The following is a 15,624-nucleotide window of genomic DNA, read 5'->3' as shown; positions in this document are numbered from 1 at the left end:
AAAGAGCAGCAGTAAATAACAATAGCGGGGCTATATACAGGGGGTACCAGTACAGAGTCAATGTGCGGGGGCACCGGTGTCGAGGTAATTAAGGTAATATGTACATGTAGGTAGAGTTATTAAAGTGACCACGCATAGATAATAACAGAGAGTAGTAGCAGCGTAGGAGAGGGTGGGGGGGGGATGCAAATAGTCCGGGTTGCCATATGATTAGCTGTTCAGGAGTCTTATGGCTTGGGGGTAGAAGCTGTTTAGAAGCCTCTTGGACCTAGACTTGGAGCTCTGGTACAGCTTGCTGTGCGGTAGCAGAGAGAACAGTCTATGACTAGGGTGGCTGGAGTTTTACAATTTTACAATTTTTAGGGCCTTCCTCTGACACCGCCTGGTATAGAGGTACTGGATGGCAGGAAGCTTGGCCCCGGTGATGTACTGGGCCGTACGCACTACCCTCTGTAGTGCCTTGCGGTCGGAGGCCGAGCAGTTGCCATACCAGGCAGTGATGCAACCCATCAGGATGCTCTTGATGGTGCAGCTGTAAAACATTTTGAGGATCTGAGGACCTATGCCAAATCTTTTCAGTCTCCTAAGGGGGAATAGGTTTTGCCGTGGCCTCTTCATGACTGTCTTGGTGTTCTTGGACCATGTTAGTTTGTTGGTGGTGTGGACGCCAAGGAACTTGAAGCTCTCAACCTGCTCCACTACAGCCCCTTTCGATGAGAATGGGGGCGTGCTCGGTCCTCTTTTACCTGTAGTCCATGATCATCTCCTTTGTCTTGATCATGTTGAGGGAGAGGTTGTTGACCTTGCACCACACGGCCAGGTCTCTGACCTCTTCCCTATAGGCTGTCTCATCGCTGTTGGTGATCAGGCCTACCACTGTTATGTCATCAGCAAACTTAATGATGGTGTTGGAGTCGTGCCTGGCTGTCCAGTCATGAGTGAACAGGGGGTACAGGAGGGGCCTGAGCATGCACCCCTGAGTGGCCCCCGTGTTGAGGATCAGCGTGGCGGATGTGTTGTTACCTACCCTTACCACCTGGAGGCGGCCCGTCAGGAAGTCCAGGATCCAGTTGCAGAGGGAGGTGTTTAGTCCCATGGTCCTTAGCTTAGTGATGAGCTTTGAGGGCACTATGGTGTTGAACGCTGAGCTGTAGTCAGTAAATAACATTCTCACATAGATGTTGATTTTCTCCAGGTGTGAAAGGGCAGTATGGAGAGCAATAGAGATTGCATCATCTGTGGATCTGTTGGTGCGGTATGCAAATTGGAGTAGGTCTAGGGTTTCTGGGATGATGGTGTTGATGTGAGCCATGACCAGCCTTTCAAAGCATTTCATGGCTACAGACGTGAGTGCTACGTGTCGGTAGTCATTTAGGCAAGTTACCTTACTGTTCTTGGGCACAGGGACTATGGTGGTCTGCTTGTAAAGTGTAAATGTGAAGTTATTGTTTCAAACAGGACCAGAAGTGAGACACTACAATGGGCAACAGTGCCAAGTTTGGGCCGCAGACATGAGGTAAGAACATACAGTAACCGTTAACAACTTAAATGTACATACTTATTGGAAATATCTGCCGTCTTTCTTTACAGACTGTCACAATAAATGTATATAAAATATAGGGGGTGGGGGAGAGAAATATGTGAACAGTGTAATTTATAATACTTCTCTTGCATTTTGTAGCTTAGGTTTCTGCCTGTAATGTGTAAGACCATGTGCGATTCAAATGTAACTCAATGTTCTTTGTTTGTGTATAGGAGCCATTCGAAAGAACCCAGGATGCCACTGATGAAGGGCTCCAGATTCAGGTCACCCTGAAAGAGGCCTCCGATTGTGAAGGGGAGAGGGATCCGCTTCAGTGAGGGTCAAAATCAAGTCTCCCTCTACCTGTCTCAAAGCCAGCCTCCTAAACCACAATGTTCCAACAGCTGAACCCTGGGCTGATTACTGCACCCTACCACACACTTAACATTTATTCATTTTCTGTACACAATGAAATCACTTTTGTCTACCGGACCAATGCAATTTTCCTGCACAGCAGGAAATGAAAACTTGTAGTATACTTTTTTTTGAAATTTCAGACTTGATTTGCCCTTACTAAACATACACTGCTCAAAAAAATAAAGGGAACACTTAAACAACACAATGTAACTCCAAGTCAATCACACTTCTGTGAAATCAAACTGTCCACTTAGGAAGCAACACTGATTGACAATAAATGTCACATGCTGTTGTGCAAATGGAATAGACAAAAGGTGGAAATTATAGGCAATAAGCAAGACACCCCCAATAAAGGAGTGGTTCTGCAGGTGGTGACCACAGACCACTTCTCAGTTCCTATGCTTCCTGGCTGATGTTTTGGTCACTTTTGAATGCTGCGGTGCTTTCACTCTAGTGGTAGCATGAGACGGAGTCTACAACCCACACAAGTGGCTCAGGTAGTGCAGRTCATCCAGGATGGCACATCAATGCGAGCTGTGGCGAGAAGGTTTGCTGTGTCTGTCAGCGTAGTGTCCAGAGCATGGAGGCGCTACCAGGAGACAGGCCAGTACATCAGGAGACGTGGAGGAGGCCGTAGGAGGGCAACAACCCAGCAGCAGGACCGCTACCTCCGCCTTTGTGCAAGGAGGAGCACTGCCAGATCCCTGCAAAATGACCTCCAGCAGGCCACAAATGTGCATGTGTCTGCTCAAACGGTCAGAAACAGACTCCATGAGGGTGGTATGAGGGCCCGACGTCCACAGGTGGGGGTTGTGCTTACAGCCCAACACCGTGCAGGACGTTTGGCATTTGCCAGAGAACACCAAGATTGGCAAATTCGCCACTGGCGCCCTGTGCTCTTCACAGATGAAAGCAGGTTCACACGCACATGTGACAGACGTGACAGAGTCTGGAGACGCCGTGGAGACGCCGTGGAGAACGTTCTGCTGCCTGCAACTTGTCCACATTCTACATTGTGGCCACATTTTTTTAATAGGCGTGTAGAGATGATTCAAAGACACATTTCGATCTGATTGTGATGAAACCTTCCTGACCATTTCTGGAGGTAGTCTGGTGTGCATTGTGTCTGGATATCAATATCAATCCTGTTTACAAAGTGTAAACAGATCTGGATGGTCAAACCATTTAAATCATCATTATACTGGCCTCTAAAATCCTTGACAGGTAGTACCATTGACTTATGGCATCAAATTGTCTTTAAATAAATATTATTTTGAAAGAATATCTGTCAAATATTTTGCATAGAGGGAGGCCCCAGCTAATCTTTTCCCAATGCGGACAGAGTGAACGGATAATAGACATATTTTAATAGAATGTGCAGACACAACATCAGCTTTTGATTGGATCATATTGATCAGATCATTAAAAAACATATTAGCGCAAAGTATAAACAAGGCTTTGTAGGCCTTTTACTGACCTTTTTAGTAGTTCAGTAGTTCAATCTCCATCACATTCTTCATTGCTTGTCCCACTCAAAATAGCACTCATATTTGTGCAGTGGTGTAAAGTACTCAAGTGTAAAAACTTGAAAGTACTACTTAAGTCGTTTTGGGGGGTATCTGAACTTTACTATTTAAATGTTTGAAAACGTGTACTTTTACTTCACTACATTCCAAAAGACAATTATGTACATTTTACTCCATACATTTTCCCTGACACCCAAAATTACTCGTTACATTTGGAATGTTTTTCAGGACAGGAAAATTGTCTAATTCACACACTTATCAAGAGAACATCCCTGGTCATCCATACTGCCTCTGATCTAGTGGACTCACGAAACACATGCTTGTAAATTATGTCTGAGTGTTGGAGCATGCCCCTGGCTATCTATAAAAAGAATAAAAAAAAATAAACTATGCTTGGTTTGCTTAATATAAGGTATTTGAAATTATTTATACCTTTACTTACTTTTGATAGGCCTACTTAAGTATATTTTAGAAAATACATGTACTTTTGATACTTAAGTATATTTAAGTAGTATTTTACTGGGTGACTTTCACTTTTATTTTCTATTATGGTATCTTTGATTTTTCCCAAGTACTTTTTTCACCAATGTATTTGTGTTGCCATTTGTTGTCCTATTATTAGTTCATGAGAAGTACTTCCCTACACACACACACACACTGGAGCTACCTCTAGGGGGCTTACTGAGTTCATGAGAATGTATGAGGGTGAGAGAGCGTTGAGAAGAGCAAAGCGCGAACGAGAGATTTGTACATTTGTAGCCATTCCCTTCGATTGTCGCCTACAGACGTCGATTGATAAACGTTTTCATCTGAAACGAGAAGACAGCGAAGTATGTCTACCAACACAGAGGGAGAAAAGTAGTCCATATTGCGCGCTATTCGAAGGGTGTCAGTCAATGTGGTAAGTACAAGCCCTCCCGCTGTCCTAGGCTTCTGGCCAACTGTTTTGTAGGCTACAACAACGCTACAATAGTAGCAAGTCGACAATTATCAGTGTAGTTATAGAAAACAGTAGTGCTACAAAATGTCAACAGAACATCCGAGGTTACAATGTTGAGAGTCGGCCTCTTAAGGCAAAGTGTTGCAGTAGCCTGTAGCCTAGTCTCAAGGTGGCATGTTATGTTATGCAGGTATTTGCAATGTATTTGCACAGTATTTGCATTGTTTTACTTGGCACTATCGACCATGTAGCTAGTAACATGCCTATAGGCTATGTGTAAAGCTTCATACATTTGTTGAGGCCTTTACTAAATAAGGAGACATTCTAGGTGCATTTACAAGAAGGGACTTACCAAGAAGAACCCGGTTTAGGACATGTATCATGTTCCCTCACCATAAAAATATGCTTGAAGGTGCATCACGGTATCATGACTTTGTCAATACTGTAGGCCAGGGATCATTAACAAGATTTTCTTGAGTGGATGGTCGGGGGTCCGGAACATAATTATACATCATTTGTAGACTGCAAATTGACCTCAGGAAGCACAAACATGTATTTGGCTAAAACATCACAATTTCAAACCTTGTTTACATTTGTATACGATCAGGTGTCTCTCCATAATGCGTGGGAATAATTGGGAACAGATTTCCTAAATTAAAATGACTTGGAGCTGATTTTCTGGTGTTTTTTAAAGTATGATGTACAACAATGAAAATTGTAAAAAATATATATAAATATTGTTATTTGCTCAGGCCGCCAGTTAGGGAACCCTGCTATATTACTTGTCTAGAGTTTATCAGAGAAGTTGGTAGAGAGATTTTAAATGATTAACGTTACTTCTGACCTAAATTCTGGCATCGAATGGTAAGGCTATAGGGTCTTAAATAGATAACAAACGTGTCAGTGCAAGGAAACAGACACCCCGTTATATAGGCCTAAGCAATGTTTGAGAAGTATAGAATACTTGCCGTAACTGCAACGAAATGTCAGCAGTCTGGCAGGGTAAAGGCTGGTTAACATAGGCTACACATACACACGGTGCGTCCGATGTAATCAGTGTGTTCGGCTGGCCTTCTTGCAACCAAATAGGCTATATGCAGATAGTTGATTGCATGTCTCATATCATAGAGGCCTATTTATCGCAAACATCCTGAGAATGATGTGGTCTTTAGTCCTGCATATAGATAATATACATTCAAACTCAATTTATACCCTATATATATTCATTTACAACGTTGACAACTGTTTTCCCGGTTTATCCCGAGTCAGTAAGAATAGAAATACGTATTTATTTTTATTTTTATGATATCTCGAGCGGATGCATGCATGCGCTGTTATGTTTGTGTTACATAACCGCTGCATGCTGCTGTGTGCTCGTGCTGTGTGTCTGACCGGCGGTGCATGCACCAGAGGTGAATACATGCTTGATTACCAGTCTGACCTAGAGGAGCATTGAATAATCTATTAGTGCATAGATCAGATGCTTTTATCTGCGAATCAAGACCTATATATGCCATTTGCATATCGTGCTATTTGCTGTTTTAATATTTGTATTTAAAATAGAATATCCGACGTTCCAATCATCAACTCAATGTTAATATTTGTCCTGAAACCTGCTTTGACATTAATGGAGAGATATTGTGGTATGGTTATAGGGGGAAAGGAAAATAAAAAGAGAAACCACTTATTATAGGTGAAGTTTTAGTAATGATAAAATAAGTAAAGGTATGCTACATGTTTTGGAAATTACATTATTAAAGAATACACTAAATACAACCTAGGCTACTGTATGTCAGACAGAAGAAAGACTATGTTGTGTATTGGCAGAATGGCAGTACAGATTTTAACTAACTGTATTTGAAATAACAAACCACAGAACAGGATTCTCTGTTTGCCAGCCCCTCAGTTAGTTCCAAAGGTTTATTTTATGAAGCAACTTCTATCAATAGCTACTGTTCTTGATTAGAAAAAAAAAGGCATGCCAGGCATGTACTGTAGAATTGAATAGATTCAAAAATAATATAATCGATTATTTTGTCTATTTTGATAAATGTACATTTGTTTTCTGCCACAACAACAAATGTAGGCTACTCTCTGCCTATTGACTTCTTTGCATATTCAAGCCTGTCTAAAAATACAACACTGTCCCTTTAAGGCTGTCCTGGAGGATGGTTGGCTACCCTTCATAGGCTATAAAAAGTAGCAAAATTACAACCAAATACTTTTTGTCTTTATAAAATAATTTCCTCATTCAATGAGTCAGAGAACAATTGGCTAAAGTAGGCTACTTCAAAGCAAGATAAATAACTAAGACATGTTTATCTATAACCTTGTTAGGCTAAAATATTGCACACACTGGCCTACACACACTGGCCTACACACATGATTTTTGAATGACTACTTCATCTCTTTACCCCACACATACAATTATCTGTATGGTCAGATTCAACTAAAAAGACCAGGGAGGTTTTCCAATGCCTCACAAAGAAAGTATTGGTAGATGGGTAAAAAATTATACCAATAGTGACTTTAAAAATATGATGAAGCGTGATTCCTCACTCCAGAAAATGCGTTTCCACTGCCTCAGAGTCCAATGTGTGCCAGCTTTCCATTACTCCAGCCGAAGCTTGGCATTGCGCATGTTGATCTTAGGCTTGTGTGCGGCTGCTCGACCATGGAAACCCATTTCATGAAGCTCCCAACGAACAGTTCTTGTGCTGACGTTGCTTTCAGAGGTAGTTTGGAACTCGGTAATGAGTGTTGCAACTGAGGACAGAGAAATTTTACGCACTTCAGCACTTGGCGGTCCTGTTCTGTGAGTTTGTGTGGCCTACCACTTTGCGTCTGAGCCATTGTTGCTCCTAGATGTTTCTAATTCACAATAACAGCACTTAAAGTCACTGAGCTCTTCAGTACGGCCATTCTACTGCCAATTGTTTTAATATTTTTTTTTTTTAACCAGGCAAGTCAGTTAAGAACAAATTCATATTTACAGTGACGGCCTACCTGGGAGCAGTGGGTTAACTGCCTTGTTCAGGGGCAGAAAGACAGATTTTTACCTTGTCAGCTCGGGGATTCGATCCAGCATCCTTTCGGTTACTGGCCCAACGTTTTAACCACTAGGCTACCTACCTGCCCCACCCATATGGAGATTACATGGCTGTGTGCTCGATTTTATACATCTGTCAGCAACGAATGTGACTGAAATAGCCAAATCCACTAATTTGAAGGGGTGTCCACATACTTTTGTTTGTATAGTATATATTAATTTTGTCCAACATTTTTTGTTTGTTGTTCTCCTGGACAAGCGCTAATGTCGAGGCACACGCACGCAGAAACACTGCATCTCTGTATTATTTTTCCTCCATGTTGTTGTTCTACAGATTCTCCCTGACTGAGAGATTTAGTCTTTATTAAGTTTAGAGGTTATATACCTATGTCCTTGACGTGTGCTGAAAGCAGCCGGAAGCCAGCCTAGGCCCTTGTCAAAAGTAGCGCACTATATAGGGTGTCATTTGGGATACAAGCAGTCATCAGGGCTAATTGGGGAGAGGAAACATGCACAATTTAATCTGGATTGGAGGGCTCTTCATCTCTGTGTGTGTGTTTCATCTGTGATGACTGCTAACTGCCCACTCATAGGAGCTTTGTTGTCTAATAGGGCAAACCCAACTCTTCCCCGATGTTATGTGGAGATTGATATAATGTAATTAGCTAGCTAACTTCTCTCTCTCTCTCTGTGTCTCTGTCTCTGTAAGTCTATGGGACTAGTGGAGGTTAGTTGGAGGCATTATACCAATAGCAGCTGGTGAGAGTTGAATTACATTATACAAATTTACAATTGTCTGGGTTTTCCAGTTGTTGTTGTTGTTATCTACCTAAACAAGGCATGATATAAATGTTCACGTAATCCATACAGCAGTATAACTGTCTAGGCCAAGTGTATTTGGAATGCAAGGAACCATATTGAAATCCAGAAATATACATACAGTATATCTGTATCAGGTGTCCAATCAGAACACATCTTTTGACCAAATGGTAAAATAGTAGATAATCCTCTATGAAAACCAATTACCTCATGTCTCTATCGTAATACGTTAATAAGTTTATGGAGTTTTTTTACCCTTGCAGGGTGGCCAGAATTTCGGTGACTAAATCAATGGCCAGAGAAAAAAAGTGGTACAAAATGTGGAACATCGTGTCAGCTAGGCTGAATTCTGTGAAAAATTAAGGCTACTGGCTACCTGACAGGCTCACTTTCCCGTTGAACTCGTCATCTTTTTTCTCGATTCCGCAGGACATAAAACAATATAGAGGTAAGATGGAAATCGATTAGGAGACGCGACGTAGTATGTTTAAAAATTCCTGTTATTTTTCAACAATTTCTCACAAAAACAAGTGTCTCAGTGAAATGTCAATGGCGCACTGAGCGTATACCAAGCTTTCATTACAAATCAAAGTTTATTGGTCACATACACAGATTTGCATATGTTCTTACAGGTGCAGAGAAATGCTTGTGTTTTTAACTCCAACAGTGCAGTAATACCTTAGCAATACAAAACAATACACACATAATCCAAAAAGTAAAAAGAAAGAAATTAAGAAATATCAGAACAAATCCAATTGCAAAAATGTGTATACTTGTAGTTATATAGGATGAGCCATGACTAGAATACACTTCATACGTATAAAGTGGGTAAAACAGTATAAACATTATTAAAGTGACCACTCTATGGTGCAGGGTAGAGTACCAGGTGGTATCCGGCTAGTGACAGTGTCTGAGGTTTAGGTACTGGGCGGAGGCCGGCTAGTGGTGACTGTTTAACAGTCTGATGGCCTGGAGATAGAAGCTGTTTATCAGTCTCTCGGTCCCAGCTTTGCTGCAGCTGTACTGTCTCCAGGTGGCTGGGGATCCTTTGATCTTCTTGGCCTTCCTGTGACACAGGGTGCTGTAGCTGTCCTGGAGGGCAGGCGGTGTGCCCCTGATGATGCGGTGGGCTGACCGCCGTCTGGAGAGTCCTGTTGTTGCGGACGGTGCAATTGCCGTACCAGGCGGTGATACAGCCCAACAGGATGCTCTCAATAATGCATCTGTACAAGTTTGTGAGGGTCTTAGGGGCCAAGATTAATAGCCTGAGCCTCCTGAGGTTGAAGAGGGGCTATTGCGCCTTCACCACACTGTCTGTGTGAAGGGACCATTTCAGGTAGTCAGTGATGTGCACGCTGAGGAACTTCAAGCTTTTGACCCTCTCCACTCCGGCTCTGTCGATGTGGTTGGGGGTGTGCTCTCTCTACTGTCTTCTCTAGTCCACATTGAGGGAGAGCTTATTGTCCTGGCACCACTCCGCCAAGGCACTCACCTCCTCTCTGTAGGCTGTCTCATCGCTGTTGGTAATCAAGCCTACCACTGTTGTGGCGTCAGTAACTTGATGATTGAGTTGGAGACGTGCGTGTCCACGCAGTCATGGCTGAACCGGGAGTATAAGAGGGTGCTGAGCACTCACCCCTGTGATATGGTCCTTAGCTAGCCTCTCACAGCACTTCATGATTATAGAAATGAGTGCTACAAGACAATATTCATTTAGTTCAGTTACCTTCGCTTTCTTGGGTACAGGAACAATGGTGGACTTCTTGAAGCAAGTGGGGACAACAGATTGGGATAGTGAGAGATTGAATATGTCCGTAAATACTCTGCGCATTCTCTGAGGATGCGGCGTGGCCAGCAGCCTTGGGAGGGTTAACAAGCTTAAATCTCTTACTCAAGTTGGCCTTTTACATTTAATTAAGCTCGTCATGCTTTAGCTTTTTTGCGATCTTTTGAAGACGACGACCACCACAAAATGTGAAATCCTATAAAGTTGTTCAGAAAAACCTGCACCACTATGTCAACAGAGCTCGGTGCTTTTTAGCGAATGTATTAGGTTAAGAAGTCTGACTTTTGCAATATAATGTTAACTATGTGTTAGAGAAAGACCCCACTGAACAATTCAGAACAGGAATAATCATGTTTGTCTTGGTAAAAAGTATTTTATAACATAAGGAAGTAAAATGTCATCACCAAAGTGCGTTTTCACCCACTCTGGGCAGAGAGGGTGGACATCCTAATCTGTATACAAAATTGTGCACCGAAAGTGTAAGACGTCAATGATAGGGCAGTCACACTTGAGTATTAGTAAAGAAAACATAAGGACATTTGAAGTTCCTCTCTCTGGGTGAAACTTCCATAGTGTAGGGTTGGGGATTGGGGGAGGAATAGAAAAGGGTGGTGGTGACAAAGAAGAGAATGCAGGGCTATACATGTACGTTGACAATTTAGCTCATCTGTTGTTGATTAGAGCAAACACACTGCCACATTTTTGAGTTAGAGTTGTGTATTGTCTGGCTGCACACGCTATCCTCACATTTAGGCTACAGTCAACAACTGAACAACATACAACCGAAAACCCTTTCGTAATAAGTAGCTCTTATACCTGTGTTGTAATTTCACTAACAACATGGATTACCATGTTACATTTTACTTTATTAAATGCATTTGAATTGCATAGTAATGGAGGTTGTGTTTCAGGAAATCATGTTAGACACTGTGATTGGTTGTTTGACAGAGGTGGGCGGCTCCAAGGCAGACATACACACCTCCTGAATCTTATATTTCCCTGACCAGTCTGACTCTGAGCCCGCTGTGTTGTGATGGGACCTGTGACCTAAATGTGATAAATGAGTGGTGTTTGACACTGTAATTCTTTGACAGTAGTGGGCCACTCCAAGGAAGACACACTCCTCCTATGTGTCCTTGTCCAGTCCTTGTGTGAGCTGATCTGGGACCAGTGGGATAAATGAGTGGCCTGGCTGAGGATCGCAGCGTTGGCACACACCACAAAGCCTACACAGGTGAGGGATCCGGACTCTCAGACCTCGCATGAACCTTTTTACTTTGTAAGAAGCATAGGAGGACTTATGCTCTTTTACGGAGTCAAGTAAATCAAGTGATTTTTACAGAAGCTGTACTATGGATGTGTATGAAGATGCTAGGAATGAACTGAATGATAAACAGTTGAGCCCTGTGTTTGTTTCTACTTTATAATTTGATCGATTGTCAACTATATTGAAACCATGATCAAAAAACAGTGTTATTTCATGTCTGTCCCTAACTGTGTGTTATTGTAGTCCTGCTAACCCCCGTCTGTCTCTGACTGTGTACTGAGGTCTCTTGGTCTAATCCCTGTCTATCTGTCTCTGCTATCTCCCCCCAGTAGGATGTCGTGGGTCCGAGGCTTCTTCGTAGCCAGAGTGGACGAGCGAAAGACAGCGTGGGGGGAGCGCAATGGCAGAAAGTCCAACAAGCGGAAGAACGGTTGCTCAGGGTCATCTCTCTGCAAGCCCCGCTGCATGAGCTGCCTGCGGGACGGTGAGGACCTGGATCCCACCCCTCCCACCCCCCAGCACTACCACCGTGGAGGAGGGGGGTCCGGCCCCAGCGGAGGGGGTAACTTTGGGATGCGCTGTGGCTGGCAGGAGGACCACTATGGGAAACGGACTGGGGCGGCGGGAGACCTGGGGTTGAAGGCCGTGGATCTGGGGTTCGATGACGGAGACCTGACAGGGAGGAAAGGTCCAGGGGAAGAGGATTTGGGGGAAGGAACGGGGGAGGACGGAGGAACATGCAAAGCCTTCACAGCCGCGGAGTGCTGGATGCGCGTCGTACGAGTGTTCCAGTCGAAAAAGTTCACGTCGGCGAAACTGGAACGTCTGTACCAGCGCTACTTCTTCAGGCTCAACCAGAGCTCTCTGACTATGCTGATGGGTGTCCTTGTCATAGTCTGTGGCGTCATGCTAGCKTTCCACTGTGTCCACGCTCCGCCCGACGTAGCCTACGCCTCGGTGCTCTCCGTGGCCATGGCCCTCTTCCTGTCCATGATGGTGGTGTGCAACAGGAACYGCTTCCACCAGGACTACATGTGGATCGTCAGCTACRTGGTMATCGGGGTGCTGCTYGTGGTCCAGGTGTTCGGGGTGTTGATGGTTGCCCCCCGGAGCGCCTCTGAGGGGATCTGGTGGTCCGTGTTCTTTYTYTACATWATCTATACYCTGTTGCCAGTGAGGATGAGAGCTGCAGTGCTGAGTGGAGGGGTACTGTCTACCATACACCTCATCACCGCATGGCAACTCAACCAGGACGATGTTTTCCTATGGAAACAGGTAGGGCTCTACAGTCAACATGATATGATCCCATACAACTTTATTGGAAATGGGTAGGATTATACAATCAACACTTTTTAATACAATGCAATTCATCTTATTCAGCTGGTGGCCATCTTGATACACAGTCTAATTTTATTATGCGTCATGGGGAAATTCACTTGCCATTTGCACACTTGTAGTAAAGTGTTGACGTTACATGGCTTTACACTCTATTCAGCAAGTTTTGTTGAGCAGTATCTGTATGATTTTGATGACAATAATCAACTTTGTCTGTGCGTTGGTTGAAATTGTGCATTGCTTTATTGAGAATAGCTTGAAGACCGGAGGGGTGTACTACGATTCAAGCTAGACCTACTGAGGGTTTTCTAGAGCTATCCAGCATCAGTAAGCTTCACATTCCTGCTCAGGCGTCAACTGTATTATGACTGTGGATATTGCTAGTCCGCCTGCTGCTAACTCTAGCAGGCTTGTAACTGCGCGTGCATGTCGCACATGGCTAGTCGAACGCCGAACTCTTCATTGAGAAACATGAATCTGTCCATCCATCCACTGAAATTCAGCAGGCTATGGTGTGAAATGGGCTTTTAGAAGTGCCATATTTATTTTATTGCTTATCGTTAATGCCGACTTTGTGCATTGATGAGCACACCAAACACCTTTTTTCCCACTCCTATCACTAGAATAATTTTATTAAGTCATATAAAAGTTTTACTGTGCTTGAAGTTTCAATTGCATTCTGTCATTACTGAATGTGTAATGTGATTGGTATTTTAATAACTACTATTTTCTACCACACAAAAAAACATTTGATTGATAAAATATTTAGTCTGTTTTATTTAAATGAAGGGGATGATGGCGCAATCTTTTGCGATAGGGACGGAATCTGATTTCATTGGGCCTCAACTCGCGACTCAGACTCTTCATTCAGGATAAATGGAGTTCTGAAGCATTCGGTGCCATAGAAATTTACCTGGCTAAAAGGTGAGCCATTTTCGTGGTACCAGTTATCCCGAGTTAAACTCAGTTGACCAAAATTACCTTGCTAACTCCACAAACCAGGTAAGTAGAATATGGCTCGGCTCATGTATCTGACACTGTGGTAACTATATGTAAAAAATATTTACAGTGGCAAGAAAAAGTATGTGAACTCTTTGGAAATACCTGGATTTCTGCATAAATTGGTCATACAATTTGATCTGATTTTCACTGATCTTCATTGATCTGATCTTCATCTAAGTCACAACAGTAGACAAACATAAACTAATAACACACAAACAATTATACGTTTTCATGTCTTTATTGAACACACCGTGTAAACATTCATAGTGCAGGGTGGGGAAAGTATGTGAACCCTTGGATTTAATAACTGGTTGACCCTCCTTTGGAAGCAATAACCTCAACCAAGCGTTTTCTGTAGTTGTGGATCAGACCTGCACAACGGTCAGGAGGAATTTTGGACCATTCCTCTTTACGAAACTGTTTCAGCAATATTCCTGGGATGTCTGGGGTGAACTGCTGTCTTGAGGTCATGCCACAGCATCTCAATCAGGTTGAGGTCAGGACTCCGTCTGGGCCACTCCAGAAGGTGTATTTTCTTCTGTTGAAACCATTCTGTTGTTGATTTACTTCTGTGTTTTGGGTCGTTGTCCTGTTGCATCACCCAACTTCTGTTGAGCTTCAATTGGCGGACAGGTAGCCTAACATTCTCCTGCAAAATGTCTTGGTAAACTTGGGAATTCATTTTTCTGTCGATGATAGCAAGCTGTCCAGGCCCTGAGGCAGCAAAGCAGCCCCAAACCATGATGATCTCTCCACCATACTTTACAGTTGGGATGAGGTTTTGATGTTGGTGTGCTGTGCCTTTTTTCTCCACACATGGTGTTGTGTGTTCCTTCCAAACAACTCAACTGTAGTTTCATCTGTCCACAGAATAGTTTGCGAGTAGTGCTGTGGAACATCCAGGTGCACTTTTGCAAACTACAGACGTGCAGCAATGTTTTTTCTGGACAGCAGTGGCTTCTTCCATGGTGTCCTCCCATGAACACCATTCTTGTTTAGTGTTTTACGTATTGTAGACTCGTCAACAGAGATGTTAGCGTGTTCCAGAGATTTCTGTAAGTCTTTAGCTGACACTCTAGGATTCTTCTTAACCTCATTGAGCATTCTGCAGTCATCTTTGCAGGATGGCCACTCCTAGGGAGAGTAGCAACAGTGCTGAACTTTCTCCATTTATAGACAATTTGTCTCACCGTGGACTGACTTTTTTAGAGATACTTTTGTAACCCTTTCCAGCTTTATGCAAGTCAACAATTCTTAATCTTAGGTCTACTGAGATCTCTTTTGTTCGAGGCAAAGGATGCACATCAGGCAGTGCTTCTTGGGAATAGCAAACTCAAAGTTTGTGAGTAAAAAAAAAGAATGCATAGGTCAGGGCAGCTCTAACCAACGTCTCCAATCTCGTCTCATTGATTGGACTCCATGTTAGCTGACTCCTGACTCCAATTAACCCAGAGGTTCACATACTTCTTCCAACCTACACTGTGAATGTTTACATGATGTATTCAATATAGACAAGAAAAATACAATAATTTGTGTGTTATTAGTTTACGCACACTATGCTTGTCTATTGTTGTGGCTTAGATGAAGATCAGATCAAATTTGAGGACCAATTTATGCATATATCCATGTCATTCCAAAAGCTCTGCATACTTTTTCTTGTCACTGTACGTTTAACTTTTAAAAAACAATGCATGACCATGCATGGAGTCTTGCTTAATCCAAATTCTTGCTAGATCGAGTGTAGCTAAACTTCAATGATCGTTTCAGGGAACACACTTTTGGCATGAGAAGAAAGATACAAAATCACTCCACCTCTTCCTTCTTAGCCCCTATTTATCCTTTTACAATCAGGCCCCACTACACACGACTATCCATGACCTGAAGCAACCTACTTTTTCTTCCCTCTGCATGAATATAATATAGGATAAACTGTGTACGGACTCCATATTTCACACATACAC

The 15,624-nt window shown here is 42.9% G+C and overlaps 1 protein-coding gene across 2 annotated transcripts in view; it reads left to right on the top strand.

Annotated features, from left to right (window-relative positions):
* The first annotated feature begins 4,163 nt into the window (after nucleotides 1–4,163).
* The window catches only part of LOC111976578 (adenylate cyclase type 6), an 87,611-nt gene continuing 76,150 nt past the window's right edge, over nucleotides 4,164–15,624 (top strand). Inside the window, exons 1-3 of one of the 2 annotated variants that reach the window (XM_024005521.2) lie at nucleotides 4,164–4,366; nucleotides 11,154–11,293; nucleotides 11,659–12,601. In XM_024005521.2, the coding sequence (XP_023861289.1) occupies nucleotides 11,660–12,601 (942 nt within the window). In that variant the 5' untranslated portion in view covers nucleotides 4,164–4,366; nucleotides 11,154–11,293; nucleotide 11,659. Of the gene's footprint in view, nucleotides 4,367–11,153; nucleotides 11,294–11,655; nucleotides 12,602–15,624 lie in introns of both variants that reach the window. The other variant, XM_024005520.2, reaches the window with a different exon arrangement.

The sequence above is a fragment of the Salvelinus sp. IW2-2015 genome, linkage group LG17 (genome assembly GCF_002910315.2).
Source record: "Salvelinus sp. IW2-2015 linkage group LG17, ASM291031v2, whole genome shotgun sequence".
Classification (NCBI taxonomy): Eukaryota; Metazoa; Chordata; class Actinopteri; order Salmoniformes; family Salmonidae; genus Salvelinus; species Salvelinus sp. IW2-2015.
This window is presented reverse-complemented; position numbering and strand designations above follow the sequence as displayed.